Source organism: Nesoenas mayeri, assembly GCF_963082525.1.
Source record: "Nesoenas mayeri genome assembly, chromosome: 4".
In the NCBI taxonomy this organism is placed as follows: Eukaryota; Metazoa; Chordata; class Aves; order Columbiformes; family Columbidae; genus Nesoenas; species Nesoenas mayeri.
In genome coordinates, this window is record NC_137540.1 from 77,492,661 (window position 1) to 77,516,278 (window position 23,618).

The following is a 23,618-nucleotide window of genomic DNA, read 5'->3' on the forward strand; positions in this document are numbered from 1 at the left end:
TTGACACTGATTTCGATTTAAGGGCTCGGCTTCTTGCTGGGTAGAGAATTGTCTTTCCTTTCCAGCCGCGTGTAAGGCTCAAAAGCAGAAGTGCCCAGTCCGTAGGTGCCCGGGAGGTCGTGCAGGCTGCCCAGAAGCGGCCCCCCGAAACACAGCGGGGGCGCCGGCAGCCGGGGCGAGGAGGACGAGGAGGAGGAGGAAGCGAGAGACGGGACCTGCAGGCTGAAGGCTCCGGGCGCTGGGGGGCTGCTCCCCCCGGCCAGCCCCGGGGAGGTGCTGCCTGGGGTGGCCAAGCCGGAGCCGTGTCCCGTGGGGCTGGCGATGGGGTTGGACGAGGGGGACAGGAGGCTGGGGGGGGCCGGGACGGAGAGGAGCCGGCCTTGCTCCAGCAGCCGCAGGATGTTGCAGGTGGCGAAGGACTCGGAGGTGGCGGTGGAACGTTTCTCAGAGTCCCTGCTCTGGTCCTTCTTCTGCTTGGTGCGCCGGTTCTGGAACCAGACCTTGACCTGGGGGGAGCAGGGGGACGGGGTGGGGGGACAGAGAGGCACGGATGGCGAGAGCACAGGGGGGGCAGGGAAAGAGAGGTGAGAGCCAGGAGAGAGTGAGAGACAGGAGAGAGACGTATTAAAATAAACACCCAAGTGAGATCCGTCCCCACCACGCTGCCAGGGAAACAGCCAAGTCCTGCGGGTACCCGAGGGAGCGGGACCAGAGCCCGGGGATGGGGTCCTGGGAATGGGAACCCGGGGATGGATCCCAGGGATGAGATCCTGGGGATGGGAACCCGGGGATGAGATCCCGGGGACAGGATGCTGGGGATGGGACTCCAGGGATGGATCCCAGGGATGGGATTCTGGGGATGGGAACCCGGGGATGAGATCCCGGGGACGGGATCCTGGGGATGGGACTCCAGGGATGGATCCCAGGGATGGGATCCTGGGGATGGGAACCCGGGGATGAGATCCCGGGGACAGGATGCTGGGGATGGGACTTCAGGGATGGATCCCAGGGATGGGATCCTGGGGATGGGACTCCAGGGATGGATCCCAGGGATGGATCCCAGGGATGGGATCCTGGGGATGGGATTCCAGGGATAGGATTCTGTAGACGGGATTCCAGGGATGAGATCCCAGGGACAAGAGCCTGGGGGTGGGATTCCGAGGATGGGAACCCAGGGATGGGATCCTTGGGCAGGACCTGGGGTGGGAGCCCAGGGTAGGACCCCAGATCCAGGAGCCCGGGGCTGAGCCAGCCTGTCACTGCTCTGCCCTGTGCTCCTGGGGACACTGAGCTGTGGGACATGCTGGGTTCTCTGTGACAGTCACCAAACCCAAGTTTGTGTCCCCACCTCCAACCCCTCCCTGGCCAGGCCAAGCCACGGGGCAGGGCGGGGGGTCCCTGGCCTTGCTACGGGCAGGGGACAGGGTGGCTCCTGGTGGCCCTGGATCTCTGGGCACAGAGCTGTTCCTGTGCCCAAACCCAGCTGGGGACATGCCCACAGTGAACAGCTGGGGCCCCGTGGGACCCCCAGCCCCAAAACTGCACCCGATTCACCCGGCTGGGACGTGGTCCCCAGTCCCCAACCCGCGGCTCCCGTCCCCCTGCGGCTGCCCCCGCACCCCCAACCGCAGCCCCCGTTTCCATCCCTCCCTGGCAGAGCAGAGGGGTAGGAGAGGCAGAGAGACAGACAGAGAGAGGCATGAGGGACAGACAGACGGACAGAGACGGAGGTGAGGGAAGGAGATGGATGGGAAGACACTCGGATTAGAGCGTTGCGGATCGGGGGGACAAATCGAACACCGTCCAGGAATAAATCCCAGCGCATCGGCAGAGGCTTCGTCCCTGTCTGCTCCGGAGCCAGCGGGTCTCGGACCCGCCCCAGTCACCGGGAAGTCCCCGAGGCAGGACAGGTCCCCGTGACACGCTCCCCACGCGTCCCCCGGTAAAACAGACCCACAGTGCAGAGCTAATGGCGCGTGGGGATGGAGGAGGTGTTGGGGACATCACAGCAGAGCCAACGTCTGGGCGAAGCTGGGGATGCTTGGGGACGAGCTCCCCAGTGACAAGGGGACACCAGGACCAGGGATGAGCTAATGTCCCACAGCTGAAACCTCCTGGGACCAGGGGCCACCGCCAGCCCCTGTCCGACCCCCCAGTCTGCGGGGAGCTCTTGAGGACGTTCGCTGCCTTGTCCCTGCATCCTGGATCCCTTGTTGCCACCAGAACCGTTGAGCCCACGTCACAGCCCAGGGATGACGTCCCCTCCCCAGTGTCCCCACCGGTCCCTCCACGGCAGGTGGGACGGGTTTGGGCAGGGCTGGGTTGTCCCACGTCCCGGGGAATCAGCAAACCCCAGTTTTTCTGGTGGGAACCTCCTCAAGTTGCTGAATTCTGGGGAGCACAGAACCCCCACCACCCATGGGGGCCGAAGGGGACAGCCCACAATCCCGCACCATTATCCACCTCTTAACGAAGGTCTGGTGGGACTGCAGAGCGAAACGCACACCCCGGCGCCCTGAGCATCCCTCCGCGGCCAACGCGGGCAGCACGGAACCTCCAAACACCCCACCAGCACCATTCTGTCCTTGGGGATGGGTGAGAGGTGCCCGGGGCACGGGCCCTTCAGCCTGGTGGCCATCTGACCCTAATCCTGACCCAAACCCGACCCAAACCTGCTTTCTGCAGCCCGGTATCCATCTAACCCTAATCCTAACCTTAATATTAATCCTAATGCAACCAAACCCTTCTTCTTTCAACCTGGCATCTGCCTAACCCTAATCCTAATTCTACACCTAATCCTAGTCCTAGCCCAACCCAAACTCTGCTTCCTTCCAACCAGCATCCATCCGACCCTAACTGTAACCCTAAACCTAATCCTAAAACCAACCCAACCCAAACCCTGCTTCCTTCAGACCAGCGCCCATCCGACCCTAACTGTAATCCTAAACCTAACCCTAAAACCAACCCAACCCAAACCCTGCTTCCTTCAGACCAGCGCCCATCCGACCCTAACTGTAACCCTAAACCTAACCCTAAAACCAACCCAACCCAAACCCTGCTTCCTTCAGACCAGCGCCCATCCGACCCTAACTGTAACCCTAAACCTAACCCTAAAACCAACCCAACCCAAACCCTGCTTCCTTCAGGCCGGCATTTCTCTAACCATAGCCCTAATCCTAACCCAGCCTAAACTCTGCTTCCTTCAGCCCAGCATCCATCTAATCCTAATCCTAATCCTAACTCCAACCCAACCCAAACCCAGCCCAAACCCTGTTCTTTCAGCCCAGTGTCCATCTCAACCCTCTGTCGAGGCTCCAGGACTGGGAACCCACCACCAGCTCTCCCCACCCCCTCTCCCTGGTGTCTGCACCCTCCCGGTTTGACGGTATCACCTCCAGGTGCCTGGAGTTGCTGGTGGGTCTGAGAGACCCTCCCCAGCTGCGCAAGAATTTCAGTGCAAAGGGAAACTGAGGCACAGACGGCCCCTGCACAGCTCCTGTCGCAGCAGGAGGAGGCTGCAGGACAGAGAATGGTTTGGGTTGGAGGGACCTTCCCAGCCCCCCAGTTCCCCCTGCCATGATAGGGACATCTTCAGCAGCTCAGGGTGCTCAGAGCCCCGTCCAGCCTGGCCTGGGGTGTCTCAGGGATGGTTCATCTACCAGCTGGGTCAGTGTCCACCCTGCTCCTCAGCCGGTGCGGGAACGGGAACGGCCCCGGGAGTTCGGGGTTCTCCTGACACCAGCACCTGCAGGCAGCAGGTGTGGTCACCAGCTCGGAAGCCCGAGCGAGGGAAGAGGTTTGGGCAGCACGGTGCGTGTCAGTCCCCGCAGCGGAGTGCCTGGGAAGGCAAAGTGCAAGTGGGCTGAGGAAGAGACTCAAAAAATGCAGGAGAACAGCCCCAAGCCTGATGATATTCAAGAGGCAATTGGCCAACACCCTCGGACACACGATGTGAACTGTGGAGTGTCCTGTGCAGGGGCAGGAGTTGGACTCCACGATCCTTTTGAGTCCCTTCCAACTCAGGACATTCAATGGTTTAAGGTGATGACCTGGTTACCTCCTGGTGGTGAGCTCCCAAAGACCACAGAATGGTGGGGGTTGGAAGGGGCCTCTGGAGATCATCTAGTCCAAAGATGCTGGTGGTTGGAAAGACATGGCAAGTACAGGACCGCCTGATATCCTGACTACTGATTTCTCCTCCACCACTGGCCACCAGTAGAATCATAGAATCATTTTGGTTGAAAGAGACCCTCAAGATCACCGAGTCCAACCATTAGAGAGAAGCTCCTCAGCCCTGGTGTACCCTGAGGTCAGCTCTCACGTTCTGGTTGTCTTCTCCGGGTTGTGAAGAACAACCACAGGTCAGTAAAAGCCAAGGGCCCTTGTCGGGGTCTCCAAAGGTCTGTTCAATTCCCGTGGGACCTTCTTTTTCCTGGGTGTTCTGGCTTTTGTTCCACGCTGGGTCTGTGCTGCTGCTTCTGGCAGCTCATGGGCAGCTGGGGAGGAACTTTCCAGGGGCACCAGTCGTGACGCTGAATACCAACAATTAATAGCAAAACGGATGGGCAAATCCAATAAACAGATCAATAAAAACTGAAGTGGACATTGATGTGCGTGAACTCTGGTGCTGACACCCCATTCCGCACCACGGGGGACACGAGGGGAAACGCTAAAGGACCAGAGGGAGAAAGGGTTGAGGTGACGCCGGTCTCAAACCTCCCAACGTGGGGTTTGGCTGGGGAAGGTGGCAATACGGTCCTTGCAGGAAGAGAAGCCGTTGGGTTCCTCCTTCCCAGCACTCCTGCTGGGACATCATCCCAGCACCTGGACGCCCTCTGCTCCCTGCTGCCACCAGCAATGATGGCATCTCCATTCACTGGTGCAGGCAGAAGCCCTGCCTGCTGTCCTGCTGTGCCCGACCCCCTTGCAGGAGGTTCTCCCGCCACTGACCCCCTCACGGTCCCTCTCTGTGCCCGTTGCCCAACCACCGCGGCCCAGGCTGGATGTGCTCTGCTAAATCCGGTTCCCTCGCGTCTCATAGACTGACATGAGCTCTTCCCCGCCCGCACCGGTGACAAATCAGATGAGCAGGATCACGTTTGCCGTCATGGCTAAAGTTCATCTACAGCTTGTCATTAATTAGGAGATCCATGTCCTTTTCATCCCCCATTACAATCAAGCCCTGAGTTGCATACACTGGAGATGTAAATAAGCTCAGCCAGACGCAGTCCTTGACAAGGCCATGAGTAATTTCCCTCCAGCCCCGATCCTTCGTCTTTCAGCAATATCATAGAGTCATGAAATCATTTTAGTTGGAAGGGACCCTCGAGATCATAGAGTCCAACCACAACCCACCCTGTCCCTGCCCCATGTCCTGAGAACCTCATGTCCGTCTGTCCAGCCCTCCAGGGCTGGTGACTCCAGCACTGCCCTGGGCAGCCTGTTCAATGCCCCACAGCCCTTTGGGGAAGAAATTGTTCCCACATCCAACCTCAGCCTCCCCTGGCGCAACGTGAAGCCATTTCCTCTGCTCCTGGCACTTGTTCCTGGGGAGAAGAGACCAACACCCTCCATCCTACAAGCTCCACCATCTCCCTTCAATCACAGTTTCTCCTCCACGGTCCAAGTTCTCAAATTGGCTTTTCCTTTGGTTTCCATCACAACTCCCACCCGCCACCACAGCGAGGGCTTTGCCAGGGTTGACGAGATTGGCTTCATTTCCTTCTCTAAAAGAGCAGCTTTCTTCTTCCTCCAGGCTCCTGGCTGCACTGCTGCGTGCCCGTGACGTGGTGATGAACAGGAAAATATATCAGAATGTCCTTGAGGTTCTCTGGCATTCATCTCTGTAAGCTTGGTGAGTAATTTCCAGCCTTTCTTGACAGTCTGTGCCTGAGATTTAGAGCAAAATGGGTGTGACCGCTCACTCAGACATATTTTGGAATGGAGCTTTTCTTTGGGGACCGAGTTATTAATTATTTCACTTGGCTTTTGTTTGCAAGACTTGTGGTGCACAGAAGGGTGTTTATCCCTTGAGATCCACCCAGTGAGCTGGGAGTTCCACCCAATAATTGTATCGGAGTATCTGACATCCCGCTTTGTCCTTGGGATTATGGGCTGAGAAAGGCTGAGCAGCTACAGACACCTATGATGGAGTTACAGGAGCTGGGCTCGATGATCCTCGTGGGTCCCTTCCAACCCAGGACACTGGATGGCTCTATGACTCTGTGATCCCCAGCTGTGTCACCCTGGGCACAGCCAGGACAGCTGGCTGGGGAGGACAAGGGTGGCAGGACAAGCCCCGCTCTGCTCTGGAGAGGCCCCAGGAGGAGCCCCCGGTTCCCGGTGACAACCAGTCCCGTGCCGGGGGCTGTGGGACCCGGGACCGCACGTGCCAGAGCGATCAGGCCAAGCCTGGATGCAGCCACATAGACAAGGACGTGGATGTGGATGTGACTGAGAAGCAGGACGTGAGAGGTCATGCGTTCAGCAGCAAAGGACGGTGACTCTCCGAGGACGGGGAGGAGACAAGTCGTACGGAGATGACTCTGAAAGCCCGAGGAGAGACTGTGCGAGAAACAGCACGATGCTGAAGGTATGAGGAGAAGCACGACCTGCAGATTTATAAATCTACGTGTTTGGAGAAGGAATCTGGTGCTGGATGTTCAACCAGTTGTTATGACCAGGTCTGGAGGCCACTTCGCCATGAGGTGAGTGACTGGCTGCAGGGATCTCAGGGTAAGAAAGATGGGGACAGACTTTTGAGCAGGGGCTGTTGTGATAGGACAAGGGCCGATGGTTTAAACTAAAGGAGGGAGATTCAGGCTGGACATGAGGAAGAAATTGTTGCCCTGAGGGTGGTGAGAGCCTGGGCAGGTACCCAGAGAGGTGGTGGCTGAACCATCCCTGAGACATCCCAGGCCAGGCTGGACGGGGCTCTGAGCACCCTGAGCTGGTGCAGATGTCCCTGTCATGGCAGGGGGACTGGGGGGTGGGAAGGGCCCTCCAACACAAACCATCTGTGATTCTACATGGAGAATGGCTCCTGGAGGACTGTTCATGGGGCAGGAGCGTGCTCATCACCACAGTGAGCGCGAGAAGTTTTAATGTGAGAAACGACCTGGGTAAACCAGACTATGGAGGAAAGTCCTATGAGCTGATCAGACAGGACCATCTGGCTCTGGAGTCCATCGGAGCTCAGAAGCAGACGACTGCTCCAGGTCCTGCAGCGTGAAAATTGGGCACGAAAATCCACTCTGTCCTGGGCTGGATGTTTCCATAAAAAACTGAGGGCAGAGATCTCAGATCTGTGCACCAGAACAGTCACGTGTGCACCCACCAGGGACAGGGGAGCTGCAGCGTGGGGGGTCCCCACCTCCTCTGGAACCTATGGGTGCTACCATGGCATAACCCACAATAACAACCAGCAGAAAGGGAAAGAGACAACCCCAGTGCCCTGACAGGTCTGTCCAGACTGGCAGAGTCACCCGAAGCCTTCAGGACTCATTACAACAGTTCTCAGCATACAACGAAACGCCACCAACACCAATACCCACCCACGGCTGCAGGTCCCTTTTCCCACCCTCTACGCAAAATTATCTTTCCATCACTCTTTTCACAGAACCACAGAATCATTTTGGCTGGAAAAGACGTTTCATCACATCAGAAGATGAAGCTCCCTCCTCCTTGGAGCAAAATCAGTCCTTGGAGAGGCTGGACGTGGTGTCCAACCAGCACTGACCAAGAGTATGAAGCCTCAAGTGCATATTGGGTGAAAAAGCAGCTTGGAAGGTTAAAATTTGCTGCCTGGTCATCTCAGGAGATGCTTCCCAGTGTGTGGTGTGAGAACCAGCCGGTGTCCGGCCCAAATCACCTTCCCCATGGCCCTTCGGAGCCTCTCACCCTGTCCCCCTGTCCCCTTCTGTCACCCGGCAGCACAGGAGAGGGCTCGACCCCTCGGGGAGCGCGGGTGGCAAGTTCATCCGTCACAGGCTGCGTGACTTTACGTGACTCTACATGACTCTACGTGACTCTATGTGACTCTACGTGCCTCTACATGACTCTACATGACTCTACGTGCCTCTACATGACTCTACGTGACTCTATGTGACTCTACATGACTCTACGTGACTCTACGTGACTCCCGTCACATTCCCGGGCACAGGGAGTAAAGGGGAAAAAATCCCAACAAACAAATCCCAAACTGCCGGGAGAGCACCTCAGTGGGGACGTGAAGGTTGAATATATTTTTATATATTGTATATATGTGTTATAAATTTATATATTATTACATAAGTATTTATATTTCTCTGTTTTCCCCAAAGAAGCTCTCCCCTGGTCCATTCCCCTGCCTGCACAAAAGGCCCAAAGTAACGATGCCCTAACACCTAACGAGCTCCCCAAGGAGAGCAGCGAGCACACAAACAGCCCCGATGGCCACCGGGAAGGTGATATTGCAATTCCCCCCGCCCCCGAGCACCTTTTACTGCGGGGGGTGTCCACAGGGCCACGGAAACCACGGACCCTTGGACGGCCCCGGCCAGCCCACCTCCTTTTGGTCTGGTTTATTATTTTATTTTATTTTATTTTATTTTATTTTATTTTATTTTATTTTATTTTATTTTATTTTTTATTATTATTATTTTTAATTTCACTTTTAGTTTGTTTTATTCCTATTTTATAATTTTAATATATTTATATTTCATTGTATATATTTTAATATTTTATCGATTCTATTATTTTTATTTTATTATCTCATTTTATATTGCTTTATTTTATTTTAAAAGCACACCCCCCCTTCCAGTGCCTCCTATGCAACCGAATGAGCTGCGGAGGGTCACAGGCACATACCCACAGGTTCCTCCACCCGCTGGGGTTCTCTCTGCCGGTGGAAATTCCCTCCACCGGGGGAGGGTCGATGCCCAGGGCCCCCGGCACCCCCGCCCTGCAGCCCCATCCCTCCCCACACAGCACGAGCATCGTCACCGCTCCGCGCCCGGGAGGAAAGCCGGACAGCTTCCGTGTCACCTCGCAAAGGGACACCCACTCCAAATGTCACCGAGCATCCCGGCTCGGAACGCCGCTGCGGGGGTGTTCTGCAGAGGCGCCGTCTGTCTGTCTGTCCAAGCATCAGGACGGACATGCAGACACCGAGCCGCCCCCTCCCTCTGCCTGCTCTCCCCGTCCTGTGCCGAGCGCTTTAAACCATATCCCGGGTTGCAAATGACACAGGTTCTGTGCACACGCGTGTGCTCAAACAGACCCCCCACCCCTCAGCATCCCCATGGGGTCACGTCCCCCCGAACAGGGACCTGCCGAACCCCCAGTGCTGCGGGGAAGGGAACAAACAGGGTGGTGGGGACACGGCGTCACCGCTGCCACAGCCCGCGGCAGCAGCAGGGCCAGCCAGCTCCACTCCTGGTTTCTCCATGGCGATCGGCACCGCCGTGGCACCGGGACCGAGCACACCGGGGGCTCGGTCCCCACGGACCTGGGATGTGCCTCAGCCCGGGCTTCTCCTCCCCAGCCCCTTCCCGGCAGCTGCGGTGGCCGCAGCTGCTCCGGCCGCTGCCCTCCGACACCTCCGGCCACAACACTCATTATTTCCAGGCAGTTAATCCCATCGGAGCCCTGGCACCGGCAGGCCGAGCTCCCCGGGGAAGGACAGCCCACCGCCCCACTACACTGGGTGACACGGGGGGCTGGCCGAGGGTTTCGGTCCCATAAGCGCCTGGCTGTGCCCTGCTCGGCTCCTCCGGCCCCGCACACTGCCCTGAGCCATCCCCTCCAGGGCAGGACACGGCCACGCTGGCCAGCTGGGGACCGGCCACTGCCCTCCCTCTCCTTGGCTAATTTTGATAGCACCTGGCACCCACCCGAAGCGTTTTGCCGGCTCGCGGCTGAGCAGCAGTGGGATGTCGCTCCTGAGCGACCGCGGTTTGCCCCCAGGAGCCCGAAAGCCCCATCTCTACCCAGCCCAGCACGTCTGCTCATTTACACCCCGACTGCACCAGCACACACGCTCCATCACACCAGTGTCCCCCACGGCCCCCAAAAACGCCCAAGTGTCTCAACATCCCTGGCCAGGAGGGTCCCCATTGTCCCCAGGGACACCCATGGGCATCGTCAGGCGGGAGCCCTGGCCCCCAACACCACCCGGGCAGGGCTGGGGGTACGATACTGGTTTTTAATGGGGTTTATGATTCGGCAGCCGTGCCCCAGGGCTGACCTGGTGCCGTCACACGTCCCACACGGTCACACGTCCCACACGGTCACACGTCCCACGCTGTGCGCACCCCCGGCACGCCGGCCATGCCGGACTATTCATAGCCGGCAGCCGAGGCCATTTTCCTCGGCAGGATTAGCTCCCCGCCGCCATCAGCGAACACCCGCCGCGGCACGGGGGACGGTGGGAGCCGACCGGCTGCTCCACCATCTTCCCCCAGCACCCTGACACCCTTCGTCCTCCTCCTGCCGCCATCTCGCAGGCCGCGGAGCCGCCGAGGCCGGGCGGGCGGGGGCTCGGCGCAGGCCCGGTCCCCGGTGTTGTGTAAGCCGGCGGGCTCGCTGCCCAAAGCTGCCTCGGCCGGAGGTTTCGTAACGGCGCGATGGCGGCTGCACGGCCCATCTGGCTTTTCCCGGCCATGGCAGGAATGGAGAGACGGTGCTGAGGGGGACGGACTCATCCCTTGGGGTCTCCTCCAGCCCCTCCGCACCCCGACAGCACCCGGGGCCACTCCAGCTGGGTCACCCGCCCCAAATCCTGCGCCACGGCCCAGCACAGACACCCTTGGGGACGTCCTTCCAGCACAGGACAGACAAGGTGTCCCCGACCCGCTGGGACGGTGTCCCGGGCCAGGAGCCCGGCCCCAGGCAGCCCCGGCCCCACCGCTGACCCCAAGGAGCGCACCCTCCGCCTTTGCTCAGAATTCAGCATATTTGCGGCTCCACGGCACGGGAACCTCCCTTTGCCAATGGAAGGGAGACGAAGGAGCCGGGAGAGATGGGGTTGGCGGGTGACATGTCCTCCACCGTCCAGCCTGGTGGCTCCAGAGCCAGATGTCCCGGAGGGACCACCCTCCAGCACCCCGAAATCGGGCAGAGCCAAACCCCTGTCTGCTGGGAGCCGCGACAAAGGCCGACGGGTGATCCCCCCGTTTATTGGGGTGCCAGCATGCTGCCATAGGACATCCCCAACAGGGACGTTCTCACACAGCCCCGGCACCCAGGCGGTGTCACCTACAGCAGAGTCATTGGCACCTGGTTTGGGTGCTGGGGGACAGCGGTGTCCCCATGGTCACATCCCTTCCCACAGCTCCGGGATGCGGAGGGAAGTACCCACACAGACATGGTGCTTCCTCCCGTTTTCCATGCAGTTCTCCAAAACCGTCACCAAAACCATCTCCAACACCGATTTTCACCAGAAACTGCCATTTTTAGGAAACAGCTTCTCTGGAGCGACATCCCTGGAGTGTGTGGAGGTGGCTCTGGAAACACCCGGCCTTCCCATCACACTTAGAACGGAAATATTCAATTGCAAATTCCGAAATTGTTCTCACTGTGGGGCTGTTTTCCACGGAAAACGCGTCATGAGAAAAACCTCCATTAATTATTCCACGTTTACTTACAGTCGTCATTTTGCCCCAGTGCCAACCTGAGCCTGGAGAACTGTGGGGGTGCCCCAAAGAAGTGAGTTTTGGGGGCAGGCGAGGGCCGGGGCGGGCGGTGCCAGCCTGGTCCTGCCGCCGCCGCTACCTGCTTCTCACACAGATTTATTGCCACCAGCCCGGGGCCCCCCTGGCCGCCGGGTAAACCCCACCACGTGCCCCCGCCGCGGGGAGGGACAGGATTAGCTTGTCCATGTGAGCAGGTTTACTCCATAAGTGTGTTCTGACACGGGGTGGCATGTGGGAAGGGGACCCAGAAGCCACCGGAGATGCTCGGTTCCTTCCAAGGCCACCTTGGGCATCTCCAGTTGGCCACCTCCTGCCACGGGGCCCGGGACCCCCAGCCTTCCAGGCCAAGGGTGACCTTTGAAGGTCCCTTTTGGTCCAAACTGTTCCACGGTTCTAACTGTCCTATGGACACCTTCAGCATCTGGGTCCAGCCTGGGGTCATTAAATACGGGATCACGCGGGATGACGTGGGAAGACCCTGAACGCAGCAGCAGGTCCCTCGCTGCCACCCAAGTTTTGAGCAGCAGGAGCAAGCGACCATGGTTGGACAAGATGCCCTTCCCCAGCTACGTGCCTGCCCCCGTGTCCTGCTGTCCCCATGTCCCCGGAGCTCCTCAGGTCCCTTCAGGAGATGGATCAGACCCAGTACCCCAGGAAAATCTAATTCTGCCAGGTTGGTTCAGCAGGAACCAAACAGGTTAAAGTTAAAGCTCCACCAGAAGTGGCCCTGGGGATGGACAGGGGCACCCAGCTGGGAGCAGCACCCCTCAAACTGGGCTGCATGAGCATGGGGGACCCCAATGGGACACCGAACACATGGAGCTGCAGCTTCCCCGAGCAGAAGGGAGAAAACATTCCCCGCTGGGCACCACCCACGGGAGGTGGGAAGGGGGTCACCCGTGGAACAAACTGGCAATGGCTCCAGAGCAGCTGTGTGGAGGCAACAGGGACCACCGAACGTCTGGGAGACTATTTTCTTAAGCACAGCAAAGCATGATGGATGCACGGATGGAAGGATGGATGGACGCATGGATGGATGGACACATGGATGGATGGATAGACACATAGATGGATGGATGGATGGATGCACAGATGGATGGATGGGCAGATGGAGGGGCAGGTGGGTGGATGCCTCCTCAGAAAAGAAACTACTTGGATATGACATCTAGATTTTCTGTATGGTCTGGAAAAGCAATTTCCAACAAAGGTTTTTTGGAAAAAAGCTCTTTTTAGTGAGTGGAGAGAAGGGAACGGAGCTGGTGAGGGGCTGGAGCACAATGTGATGGAGCGGCTGAGGGACCTGGGGGTTCAGCTGGAGAACAGGAGCTGAGGGGAGACCTTCTGATCTCTGAACTGCCTGAAAGGAGCTTGGAGCCAGGGGGGTCGGGCTCTGCTCCCCAGGAACAAGCGCCAGGAGCAGAGGAAACGGCCTCAAGTTGCCCAGGGGAGGTTGAGGTTGGATGTGGGAACAATTTCTTCCCCAAAGGGCTGTGGGGCATTGAACAGGCTGCCCAGGGCAGTGCTGGAGTCACCATCCCTGGAGGGCTGGACAGACGGACATGAGGTTCTCAGGACATGGGGCAGGGACAGGGTGGGTTATGGTTGAACTCCATGACCTTGAGGGGCTTTTCCAACCAAAATGATTCTGTGATTCTACAGTCTGAAACAACCAGCCCTGTCCTGACCTCCTCAAAGGGAGCCCTTGTTCACCACGAGTGTCACCTCTCTGTCCTCGCTCTAATGAGGGTGGGAAGAGTGGCAAAGACCCCGGGTCACTTGAACCTGAGCCTGGCATTGAACTCCTGACCCAGAAAGCAAATCCCCTCGGCCAGCCCATCCCGCATCTCCTCCCGTCGCGGGATTTGTGGGAATTATCCTCCCTCCGCCATCCCCCCGGGGTCCTTCTGCTTCGCAGCCCGTTTTCCATCCCTTAATGACACCAAAACGGGGCACTTTTCCCCCAAAGCCTTGGGCCGCGCTGCCGGGGGAGCCCAGCGCAGGGACAGAGAGCTCACCCGGGACGCGGCGGCGGGGGTGCCCACATCTTCAGGCCGCTGCTTGACGAGCCAATGGAAACATTCTACAGGGCTAATTAAACTCACTTAAGACTAACCATATCCAGGGGTTAATTAGAAAAAGCACAAATGGCATTGGGCCGCAGCCGAGCAGCTCCCGACGCGGCAGAACAGGTACGTGTCTTTACAGCTGCCAAAAACGCAGATTGGATGCCAGGGAAGTAAAATAAGAGGCTAAAAAAGGCGCTTTTTTGCTTTTTTCTCTCTTTCCCTCCGTCGGGATTTCTCGGGGCGCAGCCTGATCCGCGGCCCCACTCGCGGGGCCGCTTGGCTGCAGCTCTCCAGCCGCGGTGACATCGTGTCTCTTCCTATCTCGTCACGCTGTTTGCACCACTCGCTCCTCGCGGAGGAGGCCAGATGAATCACTTCCACCCCCGAACACTCACAGGCACAAAAATCCCTCCTCGGTGGCCACTTCCCCCGTGTCCCCGCTCAGCTCGTGCCCCCCGTGCCGGGTCCTGTGGCACCCGGGGGTCCCGGCCGAGAGCAAAGTGGGGGGCACCCGGTGGTGGGGGACGGTTCTAATCCTGAAACCAGGATATTATTCCATGAGGGGACAGAAAGGACCTGCCCCAGCATCCCAACCACCAGCACGGCGCAAATGTCAACCGAGAAAGAGCCATGAGATGCTGCCGGTTGGGGAAACAGCAACAAAATATGAAATGGAACAATTATACCATGAACCGCCCTGAATCCTGCGATAATGCCGGGAGGAAAACCCCAGAAGTACCCAAAACACTCTGGTTGTTGCAAACGTTGGGTTTGTCCCTGAACTGATGGACGTGGCGGAGCCCCATGGGACAGGGGTGGCTGGGGGTGACTTGTCCCACGTCCCCAGCAGAGAACACCCTGCACGGCGCTGTGCGACACCCTCCCCATTGAAGGGGCTGCGGAAAACCCTGCGCTCACCCCAGTCCCGCAACAACCAGGGAAACGGGGTCGGGAGGTGATGCCGGAGCGTGCAGAGCCTGAAGCCGCGTCCCAAGGGGACCCGCACCCCAGGAACGGAGCAGGGGGGTGGACGGGCCTGGCATCGCGCTCCCCAGGCACGGCGGCCGGGGGGGACGGGAGGTGCGGGGAGCCGGGGAGGTCCAACCGGGAGCTCGCTGCAGGGAAGGAAATGCTGTGAAAAGCAGAGGAAGGGATTGAAAAAGACAGAAGCGAAGGAGAGAGATGGGAAAAAGAGGATGTGGGAGGGAGGAGAGAAGAGGAGAAGAGACAGCCGTGGCCTACAGGGTGTGAATTTTCTCGCAGAGAGATGAAGGCAGCGACGAGGCACCAAGCGGATGGTAAATAAGGGGACAGGGGTCCCTACGGTCCCCGCGGCAGCCGGTACCCGCTCGGCACAGCCGCCTGCCCGTGCCAAAGCTCTGCCCGCCGCAGCACGGCCCAGCCCACTCGTGTCCCTCTCGGCTTCGTGGAGGTGACGCCGGCACCAGGGCTTTGGTGGGGACCCCGCGAGGGGACCCCGTGCAGCCCCCTGGGTGCTTTGCTGCAGCACAGCCGTGCCAGCGCCTCCGTGCACGTATCCTGCCAGAATCCTGCTCCTTACTGAAAAACCTCGTTCTGCCACCAGAAGGAACAAGAGCCGCTATTTTTGTAGCTCTGCTCCCCAACGCAGCGGTTGCTGAAGCCCCACGGAGCAACGGGGTCTCCCCGAAACCAGAGCAGGTGGGGAGCCCAGGGCTCGGCTGCGGACAGCGGGACAGGTTTGTTCCGCAAGGCATTGGGAAAACCTGCAATTACCTCCTATCTGACTTGGTAAAACCACGCGGCTGTCCCCAAAATGGCGGGCGAAGGGGCAGCCTGGGCTAGCAGAGTCATTCCTGCAGCTCCCAGCTGTGCTGTTTTGCACGGCGCTCTTCGTTAATGTTATTATTATTACTATTTCCGCATAAATTTTCAAGCCGAGACCACCGCAACCCGAGCAGATGCACTTTTGGCTCAGCAGACGCCAACACCAGCTCCAACCAACACGTCAGCTCTCCCACCTCCGCTCCCCCGGCCCCCGCAAACCCCACCGCAGAGAACCGGGACAAATCCCTCCCGACGGCAAAGCCCCGGCTGGGACGGACCCGTGTGCGGGGGACGGGGAGGAGGTGCCCGGGCCTCGTCACAGCTCAAGGGCTGCGGGGACAGTCCCCAAGGGCGCTGCCACCACAGGGAGGTGCGGAGCTGGGGAGCGGCGGGTGTGGGATCGGTCCAGCTCGCACACAGCCCCATCCCGGCAGCACCCACAGCGATGCCCGGCCCCTCGAGACCACCCTGTGCTGTGGGTGCTGCTGTCAGGACCTGGGGTCCCCACTGACACACTCCTGGGGTCCCCGCTGACACCTTCCTGGAGTCTCCATTGACACCTTCCTCAGGTCCCCTCTGACACCCTCCTGGGGTCCCCGCTGACACCCTCCTGGGGTCCCTGCTGACACCTTCTTTGGGTCCCCGCTGACACTCTCCTGGGGTCCCCGCTGACACCCTCCTTGGGCTTGGGATCATGGGCTCGGCTCAGCGCCCGCTCTCGCCCACCCCCAGCCCCACTTCCTGGGTGTCACACTTGTCCCCACGGGGCCGCGTGTGGCCACGGCGCAGTGTCACGGGGATGTCCCCATCGCGGAGGGGCCAGCAAGCGCCTTACCTGCGTCTCGGAGAGGTTGAGCTGGCGCGCTAGCTCCGTGCGCTCCCTGCCCACCACGTACTGGCAGCGCTGGAACTCCAGCTCCAGGCGGTAGAGCTGCTCCGCCGTGAAGGACGTGCGGGTGCGCTTGGGCCGGTCCAGGTCCAGCCCCTTGGGCAGCACGATCTCCCGGATCGTCCCTTTGGCATCTGCAGGGAGAAGAGGGGTCAGAAAAACAGCTCCAAGGCAGGAAAAGCTGCGCCGGGGAGGGAACGGGCTGGGGGCACCGGGGCAAAAGGGACATCACTGCACAGGAGAAGCTGAATTAAACAGCAGCTGCACCACCGGGGCTGGTGGAAATGTCTGCGCTCATTGCGGGAATAACAAGCCACGGCTAAAAGAGGCAACGTCCCACAGCTGGCCCCTCTGTCCCCAAACGCTGCAAGTCGATAGACGGGAACAGGTCTTCATAAAAATTGATTATTTTCTTTCTAAAGAGATAAATAGTAATTAAAAAACCAGAGTGTTTAACCACAGAAATAACAGACTCCGAAAGCCAGAAGCAAAAGCAGTTCTAAACTGAGGAGGAGTTAAAATTAAATGGATTTTTAATTAAAAATATATCTTATTTTTGGTTTCTATGCTTCCTTGGGAATACTGCGAAAATGTCATCGCTGTTACAACTCCCCTCTTCCCAGAGTTATTGTCACCGCAGGAACATCATCTCGGAAAGCAGCAGCTCCCACTTTGGGGCAGTTCCCGATTCAAGGCCAGGTTTGGGAGGCGCCGCGCACCCCGAGCCGCTCATGCCAGCGGGTTTTACAAAGCCGGGCCTAGCGCTGCCCACAGCTTGAGGTGGGGAGACCCAATCCGGAGGGTTTAGCTCCCACGTTTGCCCCTTCCACACCGTGGGATGCCTGAAGCACCAGGAACACCAGTGGGAGCCCAGTCTGGGGGAGCCCTGGCCACAGAGCTCCTGGTACAAACCCGCCATAGGAGTTCAGCAAAAACCAGCCACACAAGTTAAATAAAAGCCAGGCACAGAAGCCACCCTGGGCGAGCAGCCCCCGGCCCAGAGGAACCCCAGGTTCCCCGCAGTCCTGGCTGGGGTAAGCTTGTTCTCCCTTTCTGGCTGATTTATGCATGAAAGGATAATAAAATTGCTGGAGGAAGAAGGGAGGAAATAGCGAGGAGCAGCCTGGGAAGGGGTGATGGAGCTGGCATGGGGTGGCAGAGCTGGCATGGGGCGGCAGAGCTGGCATGGGGACAGGGGGAGTGGGGAGCAAGCACAGACCTGGGAGAGGGACCCCAATTCCCAAAGCTGGTTTCCCAGCACTACGTTACAGCCCACGGCAAAGGCGCCATCCCAGCCTGTTCCAGCACTGTGGGAGGTACAGGGGGGCCAGAGTGGGAGAGGCTCCGGTGGGCTCTGATCCGCACCCCCAGACTCCACGGGTGGGCACAGGGCTGTGGGAAATGAATAGGGCTGGAGGAATCTCTGGTAGGGTATCGCTGCTGGGATGGGGGCGCCGGCCGGTGAACCATTTTGCGAGGGAAGGAGCGTTCGCGGGGATGATGCCCGCACCACGGCCGCACGCCCGTGCCCACGCCGCGGTGCCCCCGACTCAACAACGGTGGGGCTGCCAGCGAGGAGCGGCGCACACAGACGCTGGTGCTTCCCAGCCGCAGCTGCGAGCGCCTGCCCCTCCGCCCTCGCGCTCCGCACGGCGCAGTGCGGGCGTTATTTATTGTCATCCCCCCAGCAGCTGGGCCGTGGGGTGGGGGAGCGGGCTGGGCACCGCACCCGAGGGACGGGAAGGGGGCAAAGCCCGTGGTGCCAGCTCGGGTAAAGCCCCTCAGCCCAGCCCTATGGCACGCACACACCTGCCCCGCTGCCCGCCCATGGGAGTTTTTGGGGCCCAAAGCCATCCCCCCATGTCAGGAGGGCTACAACACCATCCTGCCTGAGGAACCCCCTCCCGAGAGCTTCCCCCATCAGCCGCTGGACCCCAGACTCCAACACCCACCAGGTCCTGCCCAAGGGTTTTCCAGCACCCAGCAGGGCCTTGGTGACAGGTTCTGATCGTGGGGACTGGGCTACAGCTGATGGCAGCTCATCCAGGACCAGCGCTGGGACTGAAACACCCCAAAAAAGATCTGATGCCAAAGGGGTCAATCTCTCTTCTGCTTTAGCAGCTAAATAGGACAAGGCAGGCCAGGCAGACATGGCCAGGGAGCAGGAGGGAAGGGGAGCGGGAGGGAAGGCGAGCAGGCAGCGGCTTGGCGTACAGACCCCCGAGCTGGTGAACAGCGGTTTTCCAGCCCCACACCACCCAGCAGACACAACGTGCACAACAGCACCGGCAGCAGAGCCCGGCACACACCGATGCGCCCGCACGCTCAGGGACACCCCACGCGCAGCCGTGTGTACGGGGTTTCCGCACCGACATGGCTGCCAGGCCGCTTCTGGGGTGCACACGCGCTCTGACAGCCCCAAACGCACACACGCGTCCCTCCCCGTGCCAGGCGCTGGTGTGCCCATGGTGGCACATGCACACCTGGGGGGCACAGGAACCCACAGCGCAGTGCACCCCAAACAGCACCGAGGTCCCTCCAGAGCTCCCCACATCCCACCTTCACCCCCCAGCCACAGCCCCTGGTAGGTGACTGGGAGAAGGGGGTGAGCACCCCGGGATCTGCTTTCTCGCCCCAATCCCAGCCGTCCCTGGGGCCGAAGCCCCCCCGCTGCAGCGGACCCGGCCCGGCCCGGCCCGCCGCCGCTGCGAGCCTTTGTCCCGTTAATCCCCGCTAAGGACCGATCCACCGCCGGGTTGCACCCCCCGGCCGTGCCCGCGGCCAAGGGCACCCGCCAGCGCGGCCGCCTCGACGCGACGGGGATGGCCGGGGCCACCTCTGCGGGCAAAGCCGGCCCGTCGCGGCGGCTGGAGGCTCCGTCCCACCCGGTCCCCGGTACCGGTAAGTGGCCTGAGCCCGGCCGAGCCCCCGGGGGAGCACCGGGCTGGGGAACTCTGCACCGCTCCCGGACGTCCCAGGGCAGGGGGGGCCCGGCCGCTTCCCAACCGGCTCCCGCCCCGGGGGAGGCTCCCCCGAGAGCCCCGTCCCCACCAAAGCCACCACGGGCGAGCAGCGGGGCCGGGCGGGAGCGCTGCGGCGGGGCGGGGGCTGGAAGGGGAAGACGGGGGGGTTCATGCGGCCCTTGCCCCGGGAAGGCACAACCCCCCCGTGCCCTCCTGCCCAGAGAACCCAAAAATGCTGGAGCACGGCTGGAAATACCCACCCAGATGCGGGGACACGAGTGGGGGGCGGCCAGCGAGGCGGCGGAGAACGGTCCCTGTACGGCCCCCGCTGCCGCTCACCCCGCGCCTGGGCGGAAGCTGAAAAGATTTGAAAATATATTTTAAAAAATAAAGAAAAAATGTGTAAAACCCCACTTTGCGGAAAAATCAACGTGGAGGCTCTGCCCTAGCGCCGGCCGGTGCTTGGCACCGAAACCCCTTCCCCGGGAGCAGGACCCCGGCCGAGGGAGGGCTGGGAGCCGCTAGGTCCGTGTCCCGCAGCCGGGGTGTCCGCGCAGCCCGGGTGTCCGCGCAGCCCGGGTGTCCCCGCAGCCCGGGTGTCCCCGCCATGTCCCCCCGCTTCATTTCGGCTCTGTTCCCGTTGATTTGCGGCGTTTCTCCCCGCCACCATTTTGTCCGCGCTGTGGCGGCTGCAGCAAGATGGTGAGACCGGTCGCTCCGGGGCGATGGTCCCCGGGGCCGGGAGAAGCGGGGACCCTGGCCCGGGGTTGGGGACAGACCCCCGGTCCGCTCGCCGCCCCGGGCCCGTCGGGGCAGCCCCGGGCAGGCCGAGGCCGGGCAGAGGACAGGCCTGACCCCGGCCTGACCTCGGCAGGGGCTGCGGCAGCCGGGCTCGGCCTCGGCGACCACCGAGGACACGGGGACACCCCGAGCGAGACCCCGGCCCGGCTCCCGAGCGCTGCCTGCACCCCCGCCGAGGTGCCCGGGGCGACCGGGAAGGGCTCGGGCTGCGGCAGCCGGACTGTCGGCGATAGGCACCTATCGCGACAGCCGGAAAAGAGGCTTCGATGGGCGGCTGGGCTGTTTGCAACCCGGCCGCCGACCGCTCCCGAGCCTGCGGGCAGGCCGGGATGCCCGAGCCGAGCCGAGCCGTGCTGTGCCAGGCCCTGCTCATGGCGAACCAGCCGTGCCCGGCTCAGGCCCCGCCGTCACCGGGCAGCAACGAGGGAGGGAGGAAACGGCAGAGCCGGGGCCGCGGCTCCAGTCCCCGCTCGGGCTATGGGGCCGGAGCAAAGGCCAGGCGGCCTCGGCCCTGCTCACCGAGCGGCCGCGGAGCTTCTCCGGGCTGCGGCTTGGGGAGCGGCGGAGGATGGCGGGGGACACTGAGCATCCCTGGGATGGAGCCGCACCGCTGCCCCGGGAACCGGGGAGCGCTCGGCACCTGCTCGCCTGCCGCATCCCTGCCCAGGCAGCCCAAAACTTTGGGGGTTCAGCACCAGCCAGGCTGGTCCCGGCGAGCCCCGGGCCGGCCGTGGGCTGAGCGCGTGCGGCGGGGCGGGATGCGCCGGCTCCGAGTCCCGCCGAGCCCGGGCCGACCCCGCGCGTCCCCCCAGCCCCAACCTAGAGAGAGATACTATAAACACCGGGGGAAAAAAAGAAAAGAAAAAAAAAAGCAAAAAGAAGCCCCTAACTCGCCGCCGCTCCGTGACGCTTTTTTCCTGCGACAACGCTTTACAGCAAAGCTGATGTTTTCACCCCTCTCCCGCTGCCCGCGCGTCCCCCCGGCGGTGCCCAGCCGGTCCGGGGGGTCCGTGGCCCCGCGGCTGTTTCTCCCGAGCCCCGCTCGGCCCTCGGCCGCAAACCGGGGCGGGCACGCATGGCGAGCCCGGCTGCGCTCCCGGCCCCGCTCCCGGGAGCCGCACGGCGGAGCGCGCTCGGGAACCGGGCCCGGTGCTCGCTGTGCGGAGCGGAGCCGGGGGAAGCCGCCGCGGCGGCGGAGCTGAGAGGCCGGAGCTCAGAGCCGGCCGGAGCCCGGGAGCGGGCGGGGATGCGCTGGAAGCGGTGGCGGGGTGGGGAGCGCGCCCCATCCCGCTGCCACCCGGCCACGGGGCGAGGAGCGGGGACCTGGCCGGTGGGGGCGAGCGCAACCGGGAAGTGCCCCGGTGGGGAAAAGGGAAAGCGGTGCCCGGGGACCCTGCCCGTACCTCGCACCAGGATGCGGCGGCAATAGTCCGCCTCGCCGGCTCCCGACAGGCTCTCGCTGTCCGGGGCGCACTCCTTGGAGGAGCCGGGGCTGACCGCCGACGTTCCCGGGATGTCCTTGAAGCCACCACGGCCGCCACCGCCGCCTCCTCCGCCGCGCAGAGCGCTCTCCAGCTGCGCCCGGGTCGGTGCCTTCTCCTGGGCCCGCCCGGTGGCCGCAGGCTCGGCCAGCAGCACGGGGCTCCTGCCAGGCTCGGCCCCGCCATCGCTCATCCCTGCGGGTGCCGCGGCGGGATCAAACATCGGGAGGGAGCGAGAGAGACAGAGAGAGGGAGAGAGGAGGCAAGACTAGGCGGGGGGGGGAGGGGAGCCCCCCCCACCTTCCCCAGACCCCTTCCCCTCCCCGCCCCTCCCCGGTTCCCCCCCCCGGGGCTCAGCGCCCTGGCAGAGCCGGGGGCACCGCGCCCCAGCTCACCCCCATGGCTGGAGACCGCCGGGGACCGTCACCCTCTGCCTCTCCCACCCCCGAGGGGGGGCTTGGCATTTAAAACGCGCCCCGCTCCGGTGCGCTCCACCGGCCGGGGGTGGTACCGGGGGTGGGGGGACCTGTCGGGGCGTCCCGAGAGGTTACAAAGTGGGGGTGTCAAAAGGAGTTAAAAACTTTGACAGGCTGCTGAGCGCCCCCCTCCCCATTTCTCCCACCCACCGCACACCCTCCCCAGCTCCGTCTCCCGCGGCACCTCGCTCCGGGCAAACTTCAGGCGCTCCGGCCGCCGCCGCTGCCCTTCCATGGAGAGCCGGTCCCGGTCCCGGCGGGGAGGCGGGCGGCAGCGGCGGGAGCGGGCGGAAGAGCCGCCGGTGCCCGGGCTCGCCGCGCTGCGCTGGGATTCGCGTGCGGGGAAATCAATACCGGGAGATGGGGAAAGGAGCGAGGGGGATGATGATTTTAGGGGGGGAGCGGAGGGGAAGCGAAGGCAGAGGGGAGGGAGCTGCGGAGGAAGCGGCCGGGGGTGGGACCGGGGAAGAAGATGGGGGCCCTTATTCCTCCGGCCCGGCCCTCCCCCGGCCGCCGCGCTCCTCTGCGCATCCCCGGCCGCTGCCGGAGCCGGGAGCGGGCGGCCGAGCCCCCGGGTCGGCGGGGAGCGGCTCGGGGAGAGGCGGTGGGAGGAAAAAGAGCGATTTTAAATTAACGGCCCGGCACAGACGCAATTTCCTGCTCTCTCGGTCCGTGATACCGATTGGTAAACAAAGAGCCCCTCGGCGGCCGCTGCCCGGCCCCGGGAGTGCGGGCAGCGCGGCGGCAGCGCCAGGCAGGGCCAGGCAGGGCCAGGGGGTGCCCTCTGCTCGGGGGGGTCACCCATGGGGACCCCCGCCTCGGCGGAGAAGGGCCAGCCGAGATGGAAAGGAATAAAGATATAACCCGGCCCCAGCTAGGCTCTGCCCGCCCCCACACCGCGCTGCCCGCCCTCCTCCAGGCTGGCCGGGGGGGCCTGCGGCCCCTCTTCCCCACCGTGCCCCGCAGCCCGGTAGCCCGAGGGTCTCCGCTGCTACCGTGGTTACCCCAACACCTCCCCGGGATGGATAGAGCCCCAAGTCCCCCTGCTCCGCCACGGCCGCTCCCGGCAGGCACAGTCCCCGCCCGGGGCCGCTCCGGTACCGGCACCGGCTCCTGCTCCGGAGCGGTTTCCCAGGCCGGGGGGCCCGAGGAGCTCCCCTCTCCCGGTGCGCTCCGTTCCGCCGCTCTCTGCAACGGGGCAAACCCGGCGGCAAAGCGGCCGCGATGCTTCACCTCGGGGGCGCGGGCGGGCGGCACCCCTCTTCATCTCGCCCCGAATCCCCTCAAATCGAAGCGGTTGTAATAACGGTGGATTAAAAATAAATAAATTAGCTGTTAATCCAATTTCCGAGAGCCCAGCATCCCCGAGAGCTCAATCCCCAGCGACCGGGACCTGGCGAAGGACACACCGGGGCTCCCCGACACCCACCGGGGCTCCGCCGCTCCCGCAGCCCGATACGGACA

General features: G+C 62.0%; 1 protein-coding gene across 1 annotated transcript; it reads right to left on the bottom strand.

Annotated features, from left to right (window-relative positions):
• Window positions 1-17: 17 nt before the first annotated feature.
• On the bottom strand, window positions 18-21,901 carry VAX2 (ventral anterior homeobox 2; the record flags this gene model as incomplete). Its single annotated transcript, XM_080343564.1, has 3 exons — window positions 18-506; window positions 16,380-16,567; window positions 21,601-21,901. The coding sequence occupies 3 exons, from the start codon at window positions 21,899-21,901 to the stop codon at window positions 18-20; spliced, it is 978 nt and encodes a 325-aa protein (XP_080199690.1).
• Window positions 21,902-23,618: the final 1,717 nt, after the last annotated feature.